The sequence below is a fragment of the Penaeus vannamei genome, chromosome 20 (assembly GCF_042767895.1).
Source record: "Penaeus vannamei isolate JL-2024 chromosome 20, ASM4276789v1, whole genome shotgun sequence".
NCBI classification, from domain to species: Eukaryota; Metazoa; Arthropoda; class Malacostraca; order Decapoda; family Penaeidae; genus Penaeus; species Penaeus vannamei.
Window position 1 is genome coordinate 2,954,886 of NC_091568.1, and position 20,000 is coordinate 2,974,885.

Consider the following 20,000-nt stretch of genomic DNA (forward strand, 5'->3'; position numbering starts at 1 on the left):
TATGATTAAAACTAGCTTGTTACAGAACTCAGTGCTCTTCAACCTGGATGGAACGACCACCTTCAAGTGGACGCGGTTTAATGAGAGGTGGAAGAGATATGGCCACTTGGTAGGATGAAATTATAGCTTTGAAGTCTTATCTCCAGATTAATTAAAATTATACATAAATGTATATAATACCAGTGGAACCCTCAGAGGACGGCGCCACTGTTGTTGTTTTTTCATACTTAATACTTAGGCATGAGACGTGCTTGAGATCCCAACACATGTTTCTCTTAGTCGCTAGTCAATAAAAATACCCGAGATCCCAGCGCAGGGCGGGCGGCCTTCATCAACCCACCACTCGGGGTGGGCGCCACCAGATGGTTGAAGAGCACCGTCATGACCTGTATCTGGTTATTGGCTGTCGTGCGAATTGTTCTTCCCTTCTGGCAAATCCAAGGGGAAGTTCAATGACTATCTTTGGCATGGTTTTGAAAAATATATCCATAACCATGGCAGATCTCAGGGAAACATTTGCCGCAGTGTGGGTAGAAAAACTCGCTTCCTTCTTGGCAAATCCTTTACTAGTGTATGGGATGTGTTTAGGGACAGCTATCTTGTCTTATCCTTACAGAGTTTAAGGTGGATCTGCCGTGGCAACCCACAAGTCTCCATTTATCTTTCCTTATGTATATATATGGTACATGTAAATAAGCACGTGTGCATTGTTTATATGCATGCGTGTGCGTATGTGTGTGTGTGTGGTGGGTGATATGTACATACAGACTTGCATAATAAACAGTTGTGCAACAGCCCCAGGTATGAAAATTCGCTTCCAGTGTTTAATGCCATCTTGTTCCTTGCGCCGCAGGTCACTCCGCCTGAGGAGTGCGGGTCCGAAGCCTCCGTTCCTTCTATCCAGCTCCAGGGCACCATTGTCTGACCACCGCCATCGCCTCGACCGGCGCGTGTATGGTTCCACATGGGCGGAGTGCGCGGCTACTCGCCCAGCCGCACGCAGAGACTCTGACAGCCGGCGGCCTCCCGCCCTGCGCGGCGCTCGTCTCTCGGCCCGCTATCCTGGCCGCATGCGCAGTGACGGAGGGAGGCCGAGGAAATAGAAAGGGTCGCGATGGCCCTCACTTGTTTTCTATTTAGAAAATCTAAAATGCCTCCGGTGATGTTCTAAGTGCTTTGTTCCGATTGCATTTCTCTTTGACAATAGCCAAGGTTTTGGGGCATTGGGTACAAACGTAGGGCGAGGTCAGTTTTTTAGTGAATTACGCATATTACAAATCGCTTTGCTTGTGTGAGTGAATGGAAGTGACGTGAAGAAAAGTGCGGATTCAGATATTATTTTTGTTTAGGTTTAAGTCCTTGAAACACAAATGACTTTAGAATTTGAGTGTAAGGATATATATGATTGCCAACACGACAGACTTTACCTTCTGTGAAGGGGTTATTGTGCCCTACATCGAGATAGGCCACAAAGCTCCTTATTTCATTGTGAGCCTATCGTGTATGGTGCTTTGAAACTCTGTGGCTCATATAATGAACCCAAGTTGTTGTTTTCTGGAAAAGGAAAATGAAAGACTGGAAGACATCTGCTTCTATATGATATGATCAAAATGATTAGTGAAATTCAATTTTCTGAGAATATAGCAAACAATATGCATAGCGAAAAAAGACCCAGTGTGTTATATTAGCTCAACTATGTTTTCCTTCCGGAATTAGAACATGACCTGAATATTTAACTGGTATGTTTATCAGGCTGTACCTTTCCTTTACCCCGCTTTATTTATCGTTGGATTCTTTGGGAACTTGTTTCAGGTCCACTTGAGCACACTTGTTGACATTTCAGACGAGCTATTTCAGTCACGGCCTGAGAGGGGCTTCGGTCCCCGCGTGGCATTTGAGTTCATAACAATCAGATTACTCTCATCCTCACTCTGAGTTTATGAATATAACTTACAAAATAAGTTAGCAGCTATTATTGATATAATGCCTTATTGTGTTACATGCAGCATTACTGAAACTATATCATGTAGTGATGGAAAAATAAATAATAAATCAGTCCTTTCAGGCGTTTTTCCAATTGGTTTTATCAGAATTCCCACACAGCCCTTCCTTTAGAACCAAAATTGAATGTTAAATACCATGTATCATCGTAATAGGCTTTGTACTTAACTAGTTTTCGACCATATGAATAATCAGTGATAGTTGTAAGCCAATCCTATCTCAGAATATTGTACCAAAGTCCATGTATATTTGTGCAGATAATGTGAGGTTGTGATATATTATCTTGCCCGACTCATAATGTGCATGTACCAGATTGATAAGCTGAGCATAATCCTGTATAATCTTTATTTTATTAATATATATAGAGTTTATGGTTAAAGCATAGCACATTTTAGCGTTAAGGTGAATGCTCGACATTCTGTACAGTCAGAGGCTGCCCTCTACCTTTTGACGAGAAAAATTACACTCCTAAGACGAATTAAGGGTTTGTTTTCATACCATGCTCATTGTACGTATTTTTTCGGTTTGTTTTTCTTCCTCTTTTCGAGCCAAAACGAATATTGTTTACGGTTCGTTGCAGAATATGAAACAATATTTGGCTAATGGTGTACTTGGTCAAAAACAAGAAAAAGGTTTCGTCTTTGGTGTTACGGAACTCAAAGTATATAGTTACATTGTGAAAATGTGGCAGTTGCTTTATACAGATGCCGGTATATGTGAAATAAAGTATATTAGATACTTTTTATTTTTTATATAAAAAATGTAAACTGATTTACATAATTGAAAGAAATGGCATACTTTCTTATTAGTTCAGTCCTTTGACTGTAATGTGATTGTGTCTATATGAATATAACAATTGAAAAAAATATTTTTGAATTACTGAAGCATTTTTTAAGCTTGGAATTACCTTGTTAACTGTTCCTCTAGGCTCTCATGTCTGATTGTATGTACAGAATCTTCATAAAATTAACTCTACATGATTTTTCCTCCTATTTTTTCTGTCTTTTTTATCGTGAGGTGGGACAGGACATCCCAGCAGTCTCACTCCTGAACAGAGTATCATTTTTACTGCATTACTGCTTTGTAAATAAGTATCTAAGAAGATGACAGCTGACCGCATCAATATTTTCATTTTCTCATGTGACAACTTACAGTATTGCTTGTTTCCTTGTTTATCTCTTTTCCATATTTCCTCTTCTTATATTCTGGCTTGTATACTGTAGGCAAAGTAGTGAAAAAGTCTACCACTCCATCTTGCTCATATTCATTACTGATCTGAAATCAATTATATCTGTAAGTATAGGAAAACTTGAGACATGAGTGTTTTATTAACATGAAGACCTAAGTATGAAAAATGTGTATTTGGAAATGCTACTGCTACTACCCATATCAATGGTGATGACAACGCCACTGATGAGACAGATGATAAAATGATGATAATGGAATCACAGTTATGAATAAAGTGATCACAGTGAACACTGACTTGGCTTATGCTCAGTGCCTGCCTTGGTGGCACTGGCGACCCTCTGACCTGCCAGTTTACATTAGCCGCCTGCAATAAGGGCGAAAAGGGGATGAAATAGGTCACTTTGCCTATCCTCTGTCTGTTCTCGTAGAAAGAACTACAAGCTCACTACATATTTTTCCACTGTGACAGCCACAGGCGTCCATTTCTTGCTTTAATTTTCTGATTCACCAAAAACACGATGCAGTTGTTAAAAAAAAAAAAAAAAACTTCATTGCTGATAAGGTTCAACATGCATATAAGGTTTTATAAATATTACATGCCTAGCAAATGACAAAAGAAATAAAGATACTATTTTTTATCTGGGTATAAAAAAAATCAGACGTTTCCATGAACAATATCAGATGATTATGTCACTATCTAAATTCAGAGAGAAAATAACTAGAGCAACAAAATCCTTACAGATCAGTTAAATATTCCCAAGAAATGTAATACAATTGATACTTGGGAATAGTCAAATAGGGTAAATAAATCCCAATTCGTGGTTCCATAGAAATACAATACAATACAATTTCATAAACTGTACGTACTTTCAACTCACAAACGAGTAATGCCATCTCTGCGTGATTACTGGTGACATGCCGAGGTACTAAATCATGTACTCATCCCCATATATAAAAGAAGTGCAGGTCAGATATCCTAAGTAAAGTATACAATTACATGCCTTGCAAATACCAACAATGCAAAACAAGAAAATGCCGTCACACGACACTTTCATCTCTGCTGGATAAAGTTATAATAATCCATATGCAATAAAATCCTCAAGCTAACAAAACTTACTTCTAGACAAAGAACAAAGACCATACTTTCCATGAATCGGATTCTTGGCAGATGTCAATTTCATTTAGTGTCACAACTTCCCATCAAAGGGACTGTGGAGAGGCGTCCCAACACTCCCTGGCGCCGCCAAGAGACAAAGCGACGAAGTGATGCGCCAGTTACAGACTCCTTTACATTAAGCATCCTTTAGTATACTTCAAATACAAACTATACATTTTTAAAATAATAACTATTATCTTGCATTTAAACACATTATATATATACATATACATATGTACAATATATATATATATATTTATGTATTTATTTATATATATAAATAGACGCGCACGCGCACGCGCACGCACGCGCACGCACACGCACACGCACACGCACACGCACACGCGCACACACACACACACACACACACACACACACACACACACACACACACACACACACACACACACACACACACACACACACACACACACACACATATATATATATATATATACACATATATTCATATAAAGATAGACATTGGTGTCGTCATATTTGCTGAAATTTCTAAGAATAGAATTGTTTCTTGCCCACAAATGGGAACAAAGAAAATAAATTTACAACTTTTTCTTAAAAAAGAATAATCTGAGAAGGACACTTTAGTATAGATAACCAAGTGGAACGCTGGGACAATTCTAATATTTCTGTCACCAGAGATGTGTAAAATTCTCCAATTGTTCCCCTTCATTCCATCTTTTCTGACAATACCAAAGTATGTTTATAGAAAACCCAACAAGATGCCCAATTAATACACACTAATCGAACACAGAAGTTACACTCACTGAAAACAATGGGTTTCTTATAAACCTGTTATGTCTTTGGGGGTAGAGCATGCACTGCATCCTGTGGTGACCGTCATTCATGGTTAAATATATATATGAAAACAATAGACTCCATGGTACGCTTAAGCAGTGGTAGAATACCTTGTCCAACCAACAAACTTCATCACTTCATTGTCTGGCATTCTCCTCTGGGCAACATTTATTGAGGCATGCCTTGTGACAGCAGCCTTGTATCTATCTACATTAATTCCAGATTTCTCTAAGGTATCCAGGGTTCATCTAAACAATGTTGATCTATTGGCCGGGTTATACGTCTTAAAAGAAATAAACATTATATTACTTTTTCTTACATTTTTTTATGCATAAATTTAACAGATGTACAACAAAAGATTTTGGTCTTTATATTTTTTTAAATTCTATTTGGATCAAATGATTCCTTAACCTTGCGGTCTTAAGCAGTTCTGTATTTTTAAAGATCACCTCATCCTTATTCAGAATAATTTAAATCAAATTTAAGAATTGTCTGGCCTCTTTTACCAGACTGTAGGAGCATCAATACTAATAGTTTTTCCCCAATATTTCCATATTTTAATTGTTTAACTTTTGTAGAAAAGATAAAACAAGTCAGGATTCCATGTATCCCTTCCTAAATTTATAAGTGGATGTTGACCTGCTGGAGATCCCCCTATAATAGCAAAAGATGAAATTGCTGATCAGAAAACAAACTGTTTTAAAGCATTCCGTATTGGATGCATCAATATTTTGTCTTTCGGATGATAAACTGCAATGTGTGGCTGTTTCATTGGTTGATCTGTTAACATCATTAAAATCCGGTTAACATCGTCAAAATCTTGGGAAGTATGGCCAAGAAGTCCACACTGGCACTATGAGAATGGCCTCAGCTTTGTCCTCCTGGAGTTTTTGGAGGACCCTACCCATTAAAAAGAAAGGGGGGAAAATGCAGTTCATATTTCTTGACCAATCAAGAGTGAAGGCATCTCAAGTATGTGCTTGTTTACAAGGTTTAAAGGTCACAAACTTGGTTTGTTTCAGGAACACTAAATATATTACAAATTCAGTTAATAATTCTTCATGGCAGGCATAGTCAAATGCTTTGCTCATGCCCATGAAACTGGCATAAATGGCGCATTCTTACGGTTATACTGAAATATGAAGTGAGATTATATACAGTCATTTCACAACCTAATTCACTCTTATATGCTAACTGGTGTTGAGACATTCATGTATGCACTACATATGTTCAGTAGCACACATTTCAGGACATTCAGAATCACAGAAGTCAGTGCTATGGGCTGGTAATTACTCAACATGTATGTCTTTATCTGGACAGGCAAGGTTGTAGTTGCAGTCCATCATGGTTAAATATATATATGAAAACAATAACCTTTAAGGCCGCATGGTACATATCAGCACCTTTAGCTGTCATAGGTGTCCACAGTTTTCACTTCTATGGGCGGAAGCAAGCAGCTTCCAAGAGGGGAGCCACACCATAAAAGGACAATAAGTGGGCAACAAGTCTGCAGAGTAGTAATAAGGGAGGGGGTAGTAGATAAAGAAAACTGTAATAAAAAAAATGTTTTATCAATTATCAATTTATTATTACATACATACAAAAGATACCAATTTATATATGAAGAGAGCAGAAGAGTGGAATAAAAATTTATAGAGTGGAATAAAAACAGTTGAGCATGCAAAATGAACACTAGGACATGCTTGTTTTACATGTAATAGCCAGACCATCCATAATCGAGGCCAACTCTTGACGTGCTTCCTGGACTTTGACTTCCGCTAAGGCCATATCCGGAGGGAGGGTGTAGTTCTGTAGTTGTTGCTCTAGCTCTTTCACCTTAAAAGATATTATGTGATGGTTAATTACAGATTTATTTTAATGAAGGTAAAATAAATTAAAGGTAGGCAGGTAGTATGTTTTTTAAATACGAGAACTCTGTGAGAGCATTTGGAAAAAGAATTTGCTCATTTCTATAGATCTCTATCCATTTAACACATTTGCATTGCACAAGCAGGAATGTTGACTGACCTGTTTCTCTAGAGCTTGCAGGTCTGCCCACTTTGCACACAAGTGGCTGTGAGTTATCTCCTTACTCAATCCAACCTGCCTCAACTTCGCCTGCAAAAAGTAAAATCAAATAGGTTATGAAAAAATTGGCTGAGGACCAGGTGATGTGAAAATGCCCCCATAGCTGCAGGACTGACTTTTGTTCACAAAGCTCTTGCATTATTTCCACTGGTAAACATGTGTGGAATATACCATCTGTTAGCCATGACTGGAAGAGTACTGCCTCCAGGGAGGATACCATTTCCATGCTCAAGATTTTATTCCTTCCCACCATAGAGGTGATGCAGGATGTATTCCAGTCTATGCAAGGAAAGCAGTCTATTACCATCTTGATACAGCATATCAAAACACAAATATAATCTTGCATACTCAGAAAAATACAACATTGCATGGAGGAGGCAAGGAGTTTTTACACTGTACACATGCTCATGTGGGCTGGGCCCTCAAGCCATACACCCAGGAAGAGAGTTTGCCTGAATGCAACCAGTGAGGCACCCAGATCCACTGGGTCGCTCAATCCAGTTTCAAAACATATGCTGAAGGTTGTATCTCATTACATATATGTATCATATCCCAATTTTTTACCATACATAAATTTTAGTCTTAGATCATGAATTTTCGCAAACCACAATAGAATAAGAGTAACACACACCTCATAATGGGTGATGTCAGCAGCATAGTTGTTGCTCTTTTCTCTGCTGAACTGTTGCCTCTTCGCATCCCTGGACAGTTCTTCTTGTTGAAGCGTCCACGTTGCTTCAGCTTGTTGGGAAATCCTGAATAAAATAATAAATACAATACAGACAATAGACTGAATCCATTAGTGAGCTATAAATACATAAATAAATCATCAAAGTAAAAATATATAGATATATCCCAAATAATTCTTACTCAGAGTCTAATCCTTAAATATAGAAAATAAACCACACATCTACTTTTGGTTACCTCAATAAAGTTAATGATGACAAATAAATAGTTATTTATTTATAACTAATAAATAATAACAGTTTGAAAATATATTATTAATGAAACCTACTAACTGTAAAAGTAAGATCAACAAGTAAAACAAACAAATATTGGTCAAAGGAAACTATCCTTAATTTCTTTAAAAACAGCTCCATTAGGCCTCAAGTATTTTTACAGAGACAAAGAGCCAATCACCAACCGTTTTATTTCCTCCAGTTTTCTGGATAACTGCTGACTCATTTCCAGCAGGCATGCTTTTCTTCCCTTTTCTTGTTCTAATTCATTGACAACCTGGAATCATGAAAATTGTAAATGATAACGAATTGTGTGGTAAATTTTTCCACCACTGTACATACCCAAGTCAGATTTTTGTGGTTCCTATCAAGAGCTCGTAGTCCACTCCTGAAGGAATTCTATATCAATATACATAAATAACCTTTCGCTTCTTGGGATTTCCTTTTCATTCTGTCCTCAAATATATATTTTTTCAATATGACTCGGTATATACCAAGACTATTTTTTCAACATGCTATTGATACAACAATATCTTTTACCATATGATTAGTTCCAATATTTTTCATGAACCCATTTTCCATTTGAAAGACCATTACTGCATTTAGATCCAACTCTATAACATTATTTTTTTTTTTTTTTCCTAGGAATAAAAGAAAGGTTTATCAGTTACCTTCATGTGATCCATTTCCAGCTGATTCAAGGCAAGCACTATATTGGTGCTTGTGGGTGACTGGACATCCAGCACCTGTGTTCAGAGAAAGAAAAGGAGGTCTAACTCGGGACCTGGACACTTCAAAAGAATCATAAGCCCAAAATAGCTTTCAATTTACTTAGAAGTTCATCTCTTTTCTTTCGTTTTTAGGATATTCAAAGAACAAACTATGTTATAAAGGTAACAAAATCTTAAATAGTAAACATCTTGTTCACCAGAAATCAATTGATATAAACCTCAGTTCCATATTATTAAAAAACAATATCACAGAAAAGAATCTAACATCTAAATAGGAGGTCTATCAACAATACAAGAAGTAATTTTGTTACTATAACTAAAATCAGCTGGATAACTGATCCCTTCTGCTACAATGACAGCATCAGTGAAACCTACTACTTCACTTTCCTGTTTTTTTATTTCTTAAGACTGACTGACTGAATGAATGGCTAATGGACTAACTAAATAAATAAACAACTGACTGACTGACTGATTGCTTGATTACCTGTGCCGTGTTAGCCAAAGCAGTAACGGATTTCTGACTTTCCTCGGAGAGATCATCGGGCGAGAACTTCAGAGCATCCAACCAATTTTTCTTCTGCATTGCTGGAAAATTTCAAAGGAAAGGACAATTAGAATAGGAAACTTCTCTTATCTCTGTATATCAAAAGATTCTGGCAATAATCACAATCCAATAAATAGTATGCACCAATCACAAGAATAACAATAATGATAAAAACTAAAATAACAATCGATATCATAATGACAGCAATCATAATAATATTAATAACAATAACTATGATAACAAAAAAAAATTTTTAAATCTCCCATACACAGTACCTTCGGCATTATACTCAGCTGCTTTTTTAGTGTAATCAGCAGCCAGGACTTTAGCATTGTCCTCTGAACGTTTGCTTGCTTTCATGAGTTGGTGCAAGATGTTGATGCTGCGTTCATTCTTCTCATACACAGGGATCTGTTCCTCTCCATAGACCTCATGAAGCCACTGCAAAACCTTTGGAGAACATTTGTATGAACAGAAACAGAACTTTCTTATTCCATTATCATTACTATAATGGAGACTGGTTATGCGAGTCTACAAAGGGGGAAAAAAATTAGCACTACAGAAAAATGTTACCTTTGGGACAATAACTTTTGAAAAGATTACTGGACTGACCTTGCATTTGGCACTGAGGAATACTATTATACTGCACAAATCACACTCAACTTTGTTTGCAGCAGTACATAAATCTATTAGTCCTCAGAAGGAGCTATGTTTAAAGCTCTATTTGTTAGTTTGAGGAAAAATAACAAAATAACTTGAATACAATTAGTACAGCATTATTATTGTAACTCTTTAACTATGGTAACACTCCTTATTATGATAAAAGCAAAAATACAATAATCAACAATAATAAAAGTAAATATATGTAAAAATTATCAGAATCCAAATCATGACCAATAAAAATAATAAACAGAACAACACTACAGAAAAGCAACATAGTAAATGATGATGATAACACCTTACACAAACAAAAAAAATAAAAAAACAAAAAGAACACACACCTCTCTGTGTTTTATGTCCATGCCTGTCAGTTCAACACTTGGAATATCTGAAAGAGAGAAACACTATCATCAATAAAACATTGGAAGAAAATACCTCATCAAAATCAACCTAGAATGGATTTATCTTCCATGTGAAGAGCTTTCTCTGTGCCTGCCTGCCTGCCTTATTTCTTCCTTCCTGCTTGTCTGCTTGCCTTATTCCTTACTTCCTGCTTGTCTGCCTGCCTGTCAATCTATGAGTCTGTTAGCCTTCCGGTCTTCATTCCTTCCTGCTTGCCTGCCTGCCTGTTAGTCTGATAATCTGTCTGCCTGCCTATTTCCCTTCTTTCCTTCCTTCCTTCCTTCCGGCCTACCTGTTTGTCTGCCTGCCTCTCATTCTAACAGTCTGCTAGCCTGCCTGCCTGCCTGCAATCTAATCCTTGAATAATTACTGAAGGGAAATGGCAACCACAAGTAAACAAAATTCCACAAGAACATGTCATGCTCAGAAAAGGACCAATCTAACAACTATTACATGTTAATATAAACCACTTACATGGTCTTCTCACAGATAGAAATAATTTCTTAGAAATAAAAGATAAATATATAAACAAAATAAACATTAAAGAAACATAACCATAAACCACACCTGTACATCAAGAGCTAATACATTACCTTTATGTCCTCTTAGATGCGACATCAGATTCCTGCATACTTAATCATCTAGTGTTAAATCATTATTCATACATTAAGTATATATTCATCAGTTAGCAGTAACGCACTGCATGCATGAAGCATAATATTTTTAGAGTTAAGCTTTTGTTAATATTATCCTGTTGTAATACAGAATTCACGTGGAAAAGTAATGCAAACAAAGCAGGTAGTGGTATATAAAGAATTTATTTTGCAAACATTAGTTTTGGTATACTTTGACTTTTCTTATACTGCAACATATTCATTTCCTTTGTGTTGCGACTATTGGGTTCTAAGCAAACAAAGTTACTGTATGAAATTTATTGTTTTGTTTTGTTTTTTTTCTGTAGTGGAACAGACAATTTTAAAAACAAAATGGTTTCCCATAAGACTTAGTAGTAACACCAATAGTCTGATATACTCTTCTTTACAAAACTTAACTCCTTCAGATTCATGAAAATAGTTACAAAAACATCATAACGGTCCAAGAATAGCAAGTCTGCAATCATGACATTTTGTCGGTTAAGAAACTGATTACAACCACAACTGATCTAAAATACATATACATCAGTGAATAACATTTCTAAGATAAAACAAACTAGACATATTTTCATTCTAAACACTGCCAAGTTGTATACAGTTCATATCTCCAAATATCTTGGCATCTAATGATTCCTTAACAAAAAGTTCTGGTTCTTTGGTGAGCTGCTGCAAAAGATATTCTAATGGTTTCTTCAAACAGGATCTCTCTTTCACACTAATCTCATAAAACCCAATCTTATGCTTGGAAGGGTATGTGATACTCTTGCTCTTCACTTTCCTTTCCTTGACATCAATCTTGTTTGCACACAAGACCACTGGGATGTCAGGCTGTACCCTGTTAATGTCTTTGTGCCAGCTGGGAACATTCTTATATGTTACTCGCGATGTGACATCAAAAAATATAATGGCAGCATCAGCCCCACTGTAATACCCATCCCGCAGAGGACCCAGCTTCTCCTGACCCGCAGTATCCCACAAAACGATAGTGCTCTCACCATGCGAAGTGTCTACAAGTATCTCACTTTTCTCTACCCCAAGTGTGGCAACATACTCTTTCAGAAACCCCTCGCAATTGAGCCTGGCCACATAACTGGATTTTCCTGTGCCCCCGTCCCCTACGATAACAATTTTATATCTCCCCGGCTTGGAGGTGCTGGTAGAATCTGGTAATTCAATAGCAGGCATTTCTTCTTTATCCTCTGTGGTGCTAGGCGATCGCTCTTCATTATCCATCTTAGGGTTATCACAGAGAAAGAAGGAACAGCAGCTCAAGATTTCTGGGCTGTAAGAAAAATGGAGAGAGCTCTGTCATCATGACACCAGACACTACATAATCTTTCCAGCACATAATTTCACATAAATACATTAATGTTTTTCAGAGAAACTAGCCTTTTTCTTTTTAAATACTTTGTTTTTTCTTTTTTTTTTACTTCATTTTAAATATCTGTGAAGAGTACATATTACCAATCCACTTACATCGTATTTCACCATATGTACAGCGAGAATATCACTACATGCAGTGGTCTAATATCATTAGCCAAGTAAGACTTGCATACACCACACCATGCATTCAAGCCACTGTACAGATTACAAGAAAAACTTTTCCTCTAATTCATAACCTCCTTTTTTTAAAATTAAGTGTGCTTAAAAACACGCTTGAAAACTGAAGTATACCACTTTTAACAGCTCCAAAATGTAAACCACACACTTCCCACATTCATTTATAATACAGCTGAAGTTGATTCCCAAGAGTTAGTTTAAAAAGTTGCAATAATATAGCTAATTACCTTTTCATGCCTACAAATCACTATACAAATTACCTTAAATTGAAAAAAAGAAACAAAATATATGATAATTAAAAGGATAATAACATAACAGAGCAGACATGGAAATGAGGGAGAACTGTAGCCCATATTCTTACATCTTTATTGTGACATTTCACATACTTCATAAAATCATTCATCAAAGGCATAATCACACCATTTTTGAGCTTTGGTCTTGTCTTACTTTATCTAAGTTCTTTGTCCTGTGTTCAGCATATGCAATACAAACACTATAGCTCCAGTAATTGTCTTTCTCTTAGTAAAATATCTTCGATGTAAATATCTTAGATGTAAATATCTATATAAAAAATGTAGTACCATGGATAAGAGACATTACTCATGACACTCCTGCGAATCCACAACCATCACTGTATGAAACAAAAATCTTCCCAATCCGGAGGTTCTCCTCCAGACCCCACCTGATTGCCATATTTCTCTTTCAAAGTAACTGCTTCAAGACTCATTCAGCATGGATTTACTCTCTGCTCAATCTCAATCTCAATAGTAATGCACAGGCAGCTGATAAGCTCTGTTCAGCATTAGTCGCAACCTATTTTCTTTATTTCTAATATTTATTCTATGCTTGTGCGGATTATTTCATGTATATGAGAGTATAGTTTTTCCCTGTCTTTTCTATGTCAATACATTTTCCTGTAAATGTATACCCATACATTTTGTCTTGCACAACTTTTTTATTACCAACTTGTGAAGGAAATACCACATATAAAAAGTCTCTTAATTTTCCTCATTCTATCCATTACAGGCAAAGTTTACCTTATACCATACAACTGTGTGAAACTAAAACCATACAAAATTGTCAATAACAATGGTAGAAAAACAACAATGCACAAACTAGATTAACTGAAATATACAGTTGGTGCATTGTGGAAATTCATTGAAGCCAATATTGTCGCGGAGAAGATATGAATAATATACACAGAACAAGTCACTATACTGTGACCAACATACCGGAGCACCTGATACTGTCTATCCTAAACTATATCCTACTGTACATATGTGGTCCAGGGGAGTAGTCCCCTATGGGAGGATATTGACCAATTCTTTTTATGTTTGATCTCTGCTGCACCAAATGGGAGAATGGCACATCTGATGCTATTCAAATGCGAATAAAAAGGCCAGCCATGGGTAGCCAGCCAAGCACAAAAAATTATATCAGCACTCCTGTAGCCATGAACTTGGCACAGTTCACTTGTGTAAAGACGAGATGAATCCCAACAAAAATGACCCATTTCAAACATAATAATGATGAAGACTTTAAGGGAATACAAAGAAAAACATCTGGTCCAGAAAGTTTACATCTGAAATTTGTGGAAGTTAAATCATGTACCCGGACACTGTCTTCTAGTTGTGTGATTTTAAGAAAGGTATTTGTCATGAGTCATGTAGTTTGCAAACTTTCTGATCTGGATTGGGGCTAAGAACTTGGGTATTGGAGGAGGGTTCTGCAGCATAATTTCTTTATATCTGTGTAGTAGAGTGCAAGAGGAATCCATTGATACCAATACTGTTTACAATATCATTGGACTACATTATATTCATTAAAGCTGGAATTTTGAGGAAGAAACGAAGGTGTGTCATTGTTAGCATTAAAATATATTCCAAAAACACTACTCAAGCAAAATAATAAGGAAGCAGCCAGGTTGAAAACATAGGCTTCTTGTGAGTCCCATTAAACTGCCTGCATGCAACGCTTCTTACAACTGTCTGTCTACCATTGCTTTTAAAAACATTGGTATAGTTTTAGTTCCATACAGCCGTCAGTTACAAGTAAAATTTTACTTTTATTGGACGTAATAAACGAAAATAAGAAACTTTTCTTCTATGGTTTTACCTGATAATAACAAAGCTACGAGGTATGTGAGAGAAGGGCTGTGTGAAACTGAAAAAATTACCAAACATTTTCAAAAATACGACAAATCCAATCTGTTGAAAATGAAAATCGTGACTATTATTCCACCTCTACGACACCAAAATCAAATTCTCTGAATGCTCGAGAGCAATTCACACTCACCGGATCAAACAATTCTTTTGCAATCGTCTCAGGAAAGAGAAGAAAAGTTTAGGAAAACTCAAACCCTCCGCGGGTGTTGTCGTTGTGGCGGTCGCTTGAACTAACGATCCGTGATTGACTGATTTCCTCGCCGTTGCTATAACGTATTCGCATTTTGCTTTTACAAAAAAAAAAAAAATAGACTATATACGTCTTTGATTCGGGGTTAATGGTTATCAATTATCTTTTCTTCGGGATTCTATGAACTTGATACATATCCATGGAAAAAAACATAGACATCGGAATTTCGTTTACATATCATTGATTGGATTTTCGAGTTATGCAGCTGAATTTCATTTTAAAAAAAGGAATGTAATTATTTTGCTTGCTCTATATTACTTATATACTCGTTTTCGTACCATGACCTATAGTATACGTTATTTCTTTTTATATTTAGTTCGTTATTCTCTCCAATTGTGCATTAAGCTTCAACTGCAACAAATACATTTCACTTCTACTAATGCATTTTGTACTCTTTTTAATTCCCTCTTGTATCATCAGTTGTATTTTCTATTATTGTTCTTAAGAGTTATAAAGCAAAAGACAAGTAAAGCGACTTAAAAGAGAAAAGTGAAAGTAAAAGACGTTTTCGTACTATTTTTAGAAAGGGAAAGGAAATCCATTGTACTTTGTTTTATGGCAGATCATAAATGTGCGTTTTTTGTTGATGTTTTTGCAAATGTATATCATTACGTCCCATTCTGTTTGTGTCTCTTTGCTGTGTTAACACATGCGCAAATATACATACAAACATACACATTGGCAATATATATATATATATATATATATATATATATATATATATATATATATATATATATATATATATATATACATATACATATATATATACATATATATATATATATATATATGTATATATGTATGTATGTATATATATATATATGTATATATATATATATATATATATATATATATATATATATATATATATATATAAGTGTGTGTATATATATATACATATATATATATATATATATATATATATATATATATATATATATATATATATATATATGTATGTATGTATGTATGTATGTATGTATAAATATATATATATATATATATATATATATATATATATACATATATATAATATATATATATATATATATACATATACATATACATATATATAGTCAGAGAGCCCAGAGAGATTTAATCAGCATGTCGAGTACAAAAGGTTGAACACCTAAGGGGCCATGGATCCCTAAACGGCCATTCTTAAGTGAACACGCTGTGGGTTTGGCCACTTAAGAACGACCTGATTAATGCTAATTACCACTTTTAATCAGCATGTTGAGTACATCAGTGAAACCTTTACAGAATATACTTTATGGCATGCTGATATCATATTGGTAATTCTTAAGTGTCGGTTTTGTGGAAAAAGCCACTTAAGAAGAGGTCAAAGGTAGTGACCCGCCCAAATTCGTCTTCCGGTACCTTTAAAATGACTGCTACTCCCTTACTATTTGGAGTACTGGGTCAAGATTGGACTTCAAATGTAGATTTTAATGGGAGGAATAAGGATCACTTGTTTAATCACCCATTCTCGGGTACCGTTATTTAAAAAAAAAAAAAAAAATGGGTACCCTTTTTACTCCCACTGGCTTTAAAGTTTTATCAGCATGGTCGAGTACATCCATGAAACCTACACCAAAATGTTCCTCTACCAACACATAATAAGAACCAATCATTCTTAAGTGTCAAAATTTTGGACAAATCCACTTAAGAACGACGGACAGGTCAAAGTGCACTCGTTGACCCAACCAAAGGTTTCAATTATCATGCGGAATACATCAATAGAACTTGCAAGATATGTTCCCCGAGACATCCTGGCAGCATCCAAGCCTTTCTTAAGTGTCTCCATGCTGAATATGACAACTTAAGAACACTTTAAATCGGGTAGTGACCCCCAATTGTAAAGTATCATTTGACATGCCTGTGTGGCAGTAATAACTAATAACGAAATGGAAATAAACAAATGTTATTTAATACAAAAACTATATGAAAACACACTAGAATGGTACATAAAAACATAAAATGTAATGGATTTCATACTGAACTGTGGTACTAACGATGATTATTGACTGTACGCAGATAATCACAACTTAAAACTTGGATGGATTCATGGCAAAATATTGGCACTCCATGTTAATTAATCAGTTATACATATGAAATGTTTTTGCTGCACACATGGTTTATTATATATTATGGTCTATTATTATTATGGTCTATTATGGTTTGATATGCCGTTTTGTATTCTTTTACTTATAATTACACGCTGGAAAAACTAAGGGTTAAATTGAGACGATGATGCATTTCTTCAACTGTCTGTTTCTCATCATCCGACAGCTTATTTTCTTCGTCCGAGGATGCTGCCTCCATCTTTTCCTCATCTTTATCACCTTCGTCATTCATTTCACCTTCGTCTGGGACAAGGGACTCGGGTGGCTGAGGGCCATATATATATATATATATATATATATATATATATATATATATATATATATATATATATATATATATATATATATATATATATATATTTGTGTGTGTGTGTCTGCATTTGTATATGTATGTGTGCATCTACGTGTGTATATATTTCCTGTGGAATTCTGATGTTCTCATGTCCATCAAAAGGTCCCCTTTGGACAGCAAGATATTTCAAGATGTCTTGAAAATCTTGACCTATTTTTGAAAAAACTTCTCGGTCAGATATCTTACTTTGTTTATTTTCCAACCTGTCCTGAGGCTGGAATCTTGGTGAAGGCCATTTCCAGACACCGTGTTTTCTTAACTAAATGCAGCGTGTCTGTTGAGAACACGAAGGCTCTCAGGAAAGGTAGGTTTCCATGAGGGGATGGATTCCGTCTATATATTTTAGGTAAGAAACTTTTAATTCCGTAACCATAGGCGCAGGAGGGTATTCTGAACTGGGGGGGGGGATAGGTTCCCCAAAAAATAGCCAGGGGTACTTGGGGCCAGAGACCGAAGCCCCCGGAAGCTCTTTTATTTTAGCAGGTTTTAAGGAGATAAACATTAATTTCTGCAGCAAAATCTCAGACATTTTTATTCAGATAATACTTGACATAATGTTTATTTCTTCTTGAACACCAGACCCAGTTGTAGCTGCCGTCTCAGTTGCAGAGGTCAGTGTTCTCAACAATTGAGTAATTAAGGAAGTGCAGTTTGTTTGTTTACAGAGAATGTGCTCGAAAGTTGAGGTGTCGGGGAAGGAGTTGGGTCCCGCCCCCTTGCCTCCTTTTCCCTTCGCCTATGGCAACTTTGGCCAAGACTGGGAGTCCTGGTGAGTTGTAGATGTGAACATGAACGTTTTCTGTTTTATGCTAAGAGTGCACAGTGAGATTTTTCTGGGATGTTAATGACGTCAGTGTCTCAGACGTTGAAGCTGCGAATAGTCTGGGCAGTTTAGGCTTTCATTTGAGGCTGGGATGTATCAGACAGGCTAGATCATCCTCTGGAAGATAAACACGGTCTTCTTTTAAGTGTTTCATGGCCATCCCGGAAATGTTTAAAGAGCGTTTATTTATTTATTTATATTATTATGTCCACCCTGAATCATTCATTTCAAACATTATCTTCTTTTCAGCAGCATATCTTATCATTACAAATTACTGTTCTAGAATGCACGAAGAATTTTATTTGTTTGTCTGTTATTAATAACCTTTTACGCTTCGCAGAATGTTAATTATGTATTAATGTTAGAAAGAATTTTTCACACTCGTGTTCCATGATGTGTGACTAAGTCACTTGAATTACTTTTAACATTTCATTGTGCTTCATCATCGTCATTAGCACCAAACCAAGGTGAGGAGCTCAGTTCGCCGCAACCTCGCCCAACGTCGCCCGCCCTGCCTTCCTCCGCGACTCCCGTTGACCTCGGTGAAGGGACGGACTCGTCGCGTCGTCGTGGTTGGTTGTTTACACCAACAACAAGCTGGCTGTTAGCACTCGGTGATGGAGTCGGAAAGACGAGGGAATCCTGCTTGCGGTTCTCGACAAAAATGCGCCCAATTTTTCCCCCCAAACGAGGCGTCTACTGCTCGCGGCTCATGCTGCCGGCGTCCCCTGGATCGGCTCGCCAGTGGCACCTCCTCCCTGGCGCTCTTTCTCTGGCCCTCTGCACAACGTGCAGAGGGCCAGAGCAATAGAATCGTATAGTGGGGTGTACTAACACTGATATCCTGTGGTACCGAAATTTCTATAGTCTGACAGCGGTAGCTCTCGTAAATAGATTCAAGTAGATCAGCACATACACACACACACACTGTAAATACCTCGTTCCCCTTTCTTCGTATTTCCTCAGTCATGGACGGTTAGCTGAACTTCAGCACTCTCCACTGGAAAGCAAATTCGCTCACCTTAACCCAGAGGAAGGTTGACTGAGGACGTCATAAGCCACGGCCAGTTTTGCAATCGAAAACTGGGCTTTCGCTTTCTTCCCTTGCACAAAGTGAGAAAAACATTTGGCGACGAACGGAGTCATCTCCGTAAGTGTAATGGCGTTCACTTGTTGTGTCTACCTTCTTTCTCTGCGCGAAAGCTTCACAGTACGTTTTATCTTTTATGTAATTTTTGTTTCTAAGAGAATCCTGCAGGGAAATCCTCCTACAACTAGGATTTCGGCAATGAAAGGCATCATCGTAAGTTTAGTTTTTATTCAAGATTGTTACATTTTCTTCTCATTATATTTTTGTATCGTTACATGGTGGTTAATTTCCTAATTCCTTTACTATTAGTTACTGCAGTAAAAACAAACGCAGAAGGGAAAGAGAGTGTAGCGCATCTGTAGCTAAAAAGAAGAGTAAGTTGGCGTTCCAGGGAAGCCGCTGGAACTGCTTGTTTAATGCATTTGTACGAATT

General features: G+C 36.5%; 4 protein-coding genes across 25 annotated transcripts in view; 1 reads left to right on the forward strand and 3 right to left on the reverse strand.

The window, feature by feature from the left end:
* SLO2 (slowpoke 2) overlaps window positions 1–3,316 on the forward strand; it is a 585,082-nt gene extending 581,766 nt beyond the window's left edge. For all 21 annotated transcript variants that reach the window (XM_070134672.1, XM_070134684.1, XM_070134679.1 and 18 more), the window contains one exon: window positions 854–3,316. Coding sequence is in view for 20 of the 21 variants with exons in the window: in XM_070134679.1 (XP_069990780.1) it covers window positions 854–925 (72 nt within the window). In the remaining variant the exon portion in view is untranslated. The remainder of the gene's footprint in view (window positions 1–853) is intronic.
* Window positions 3,317–6,723: 3,407 nt separating this feature from the next.
* LOC113816413 (HAUS augmin-like complex subunit 1) lies at window positions 6,724–15,174 on the reverse strand. Of its 2 annotated transcripts, none has more exons than XM_027368488.2 (9): window positions 15,054–15,174; window positions 10,485–10,531; window positions 9,759–9,933; window positions 9,424–9,524; window positions 8,880–8,954; window positions 8,394–8,485; window positions 7,881–8,004; window positions 7,190–7,279; window positions 6,724–6,997 (listed from the first exon to the last, which is right to left on the reverse strand). In XM_027368488.2, the coding sequence occupies exons 2-9, from the start codon at window positions 10,503–10,505 to the stop codon at window positions 6,854–6,856; spliced, it is 822 nt and encodes a 273-aa protein (XP_027224289.2). In that variant the 5' UTR covers window positions 10,506–10,531; window positions 15,054–15,174; the 3' UTR covers window positions 6,724–6,853. The 2 variants fall into 2 exon arrangements, with proteins under 2 accessions (XP_027224289.2, XP_069990790.1); XM_070134689.1 differs by lacking the exon at window positions 15,054–15,174 and adding an exon at window positions 11,139–11,775.
* Window positions 11,549–12,431, reverse strand: LOC113816393 (uncharacterized). The gene is made up of 2 exons (XM_027368463.2): window positions 11,795–12,431; window positions 11,549–11,655 (listed from the first exon to the last, which is right to left on the reverse strand). The coding sequence occupies exons 1-2, from the start codon at window positions 12,429–12,431 to the stop codon at window positions 11,549–11,551; spliced, it is 744 nt and encodes a 247-aa protein (XP_027224264.2).
* A 4,606-nt stretch (window positions 15,175–19,780) lies between the features above and the next one.
* LOC113816412 (uncharacterized) overlaps window positions 19,781–20,000 on the reverse strand; it is a 6,099-nt gene continuing 5,879 nt past the window's right edge. The window contains exon 3 of the mRNA XM_070134690.1: window positions 19,781–20,000. This exon is cut by the window's right edge and continues 488 nt beyond it. The gene's annotated coding sequence lies outside the window, so the exon portion shown is untranslated.

Excerpts from the sequence above, each read along its gene's own strand:
- LOC113816413 (XM_070134689.1), bottom strand. The coding sequence starts at position 11,163 with ATGTCGCATCTAAGAGGACATAAAG. Across the intron at positions 8,486-8,879 it reads TGGAAATGGATCACATGAAG|GTTGTCAATGAATTAGAACA; the intron begins GTAACTGATAAA and ends TCATGATTCCAG. Across the intron at positions 8,005-8,393 it reads AAACTGGAGGAAATAAAACG|GATTTCCCAACAAGCTGAAG; the intron begins GTTGGTGATTGG and ends TATTTTATTCAG.
- LOC113816393 (XM_027368463.2), bottom strand. The coding sequence starts at position 12,431 with ATGGATAATGAAGAGCGATCGCCTAGCACCACAGAGGATAAAGAAGAA. Across the intron at positions 11,656-11,794 it reads GATATTTGGAGATATGAACT|ACTTGCTATTCTTGGACCGT; the intron begins GTATACAACTTG and ends TCATGATTGCAG.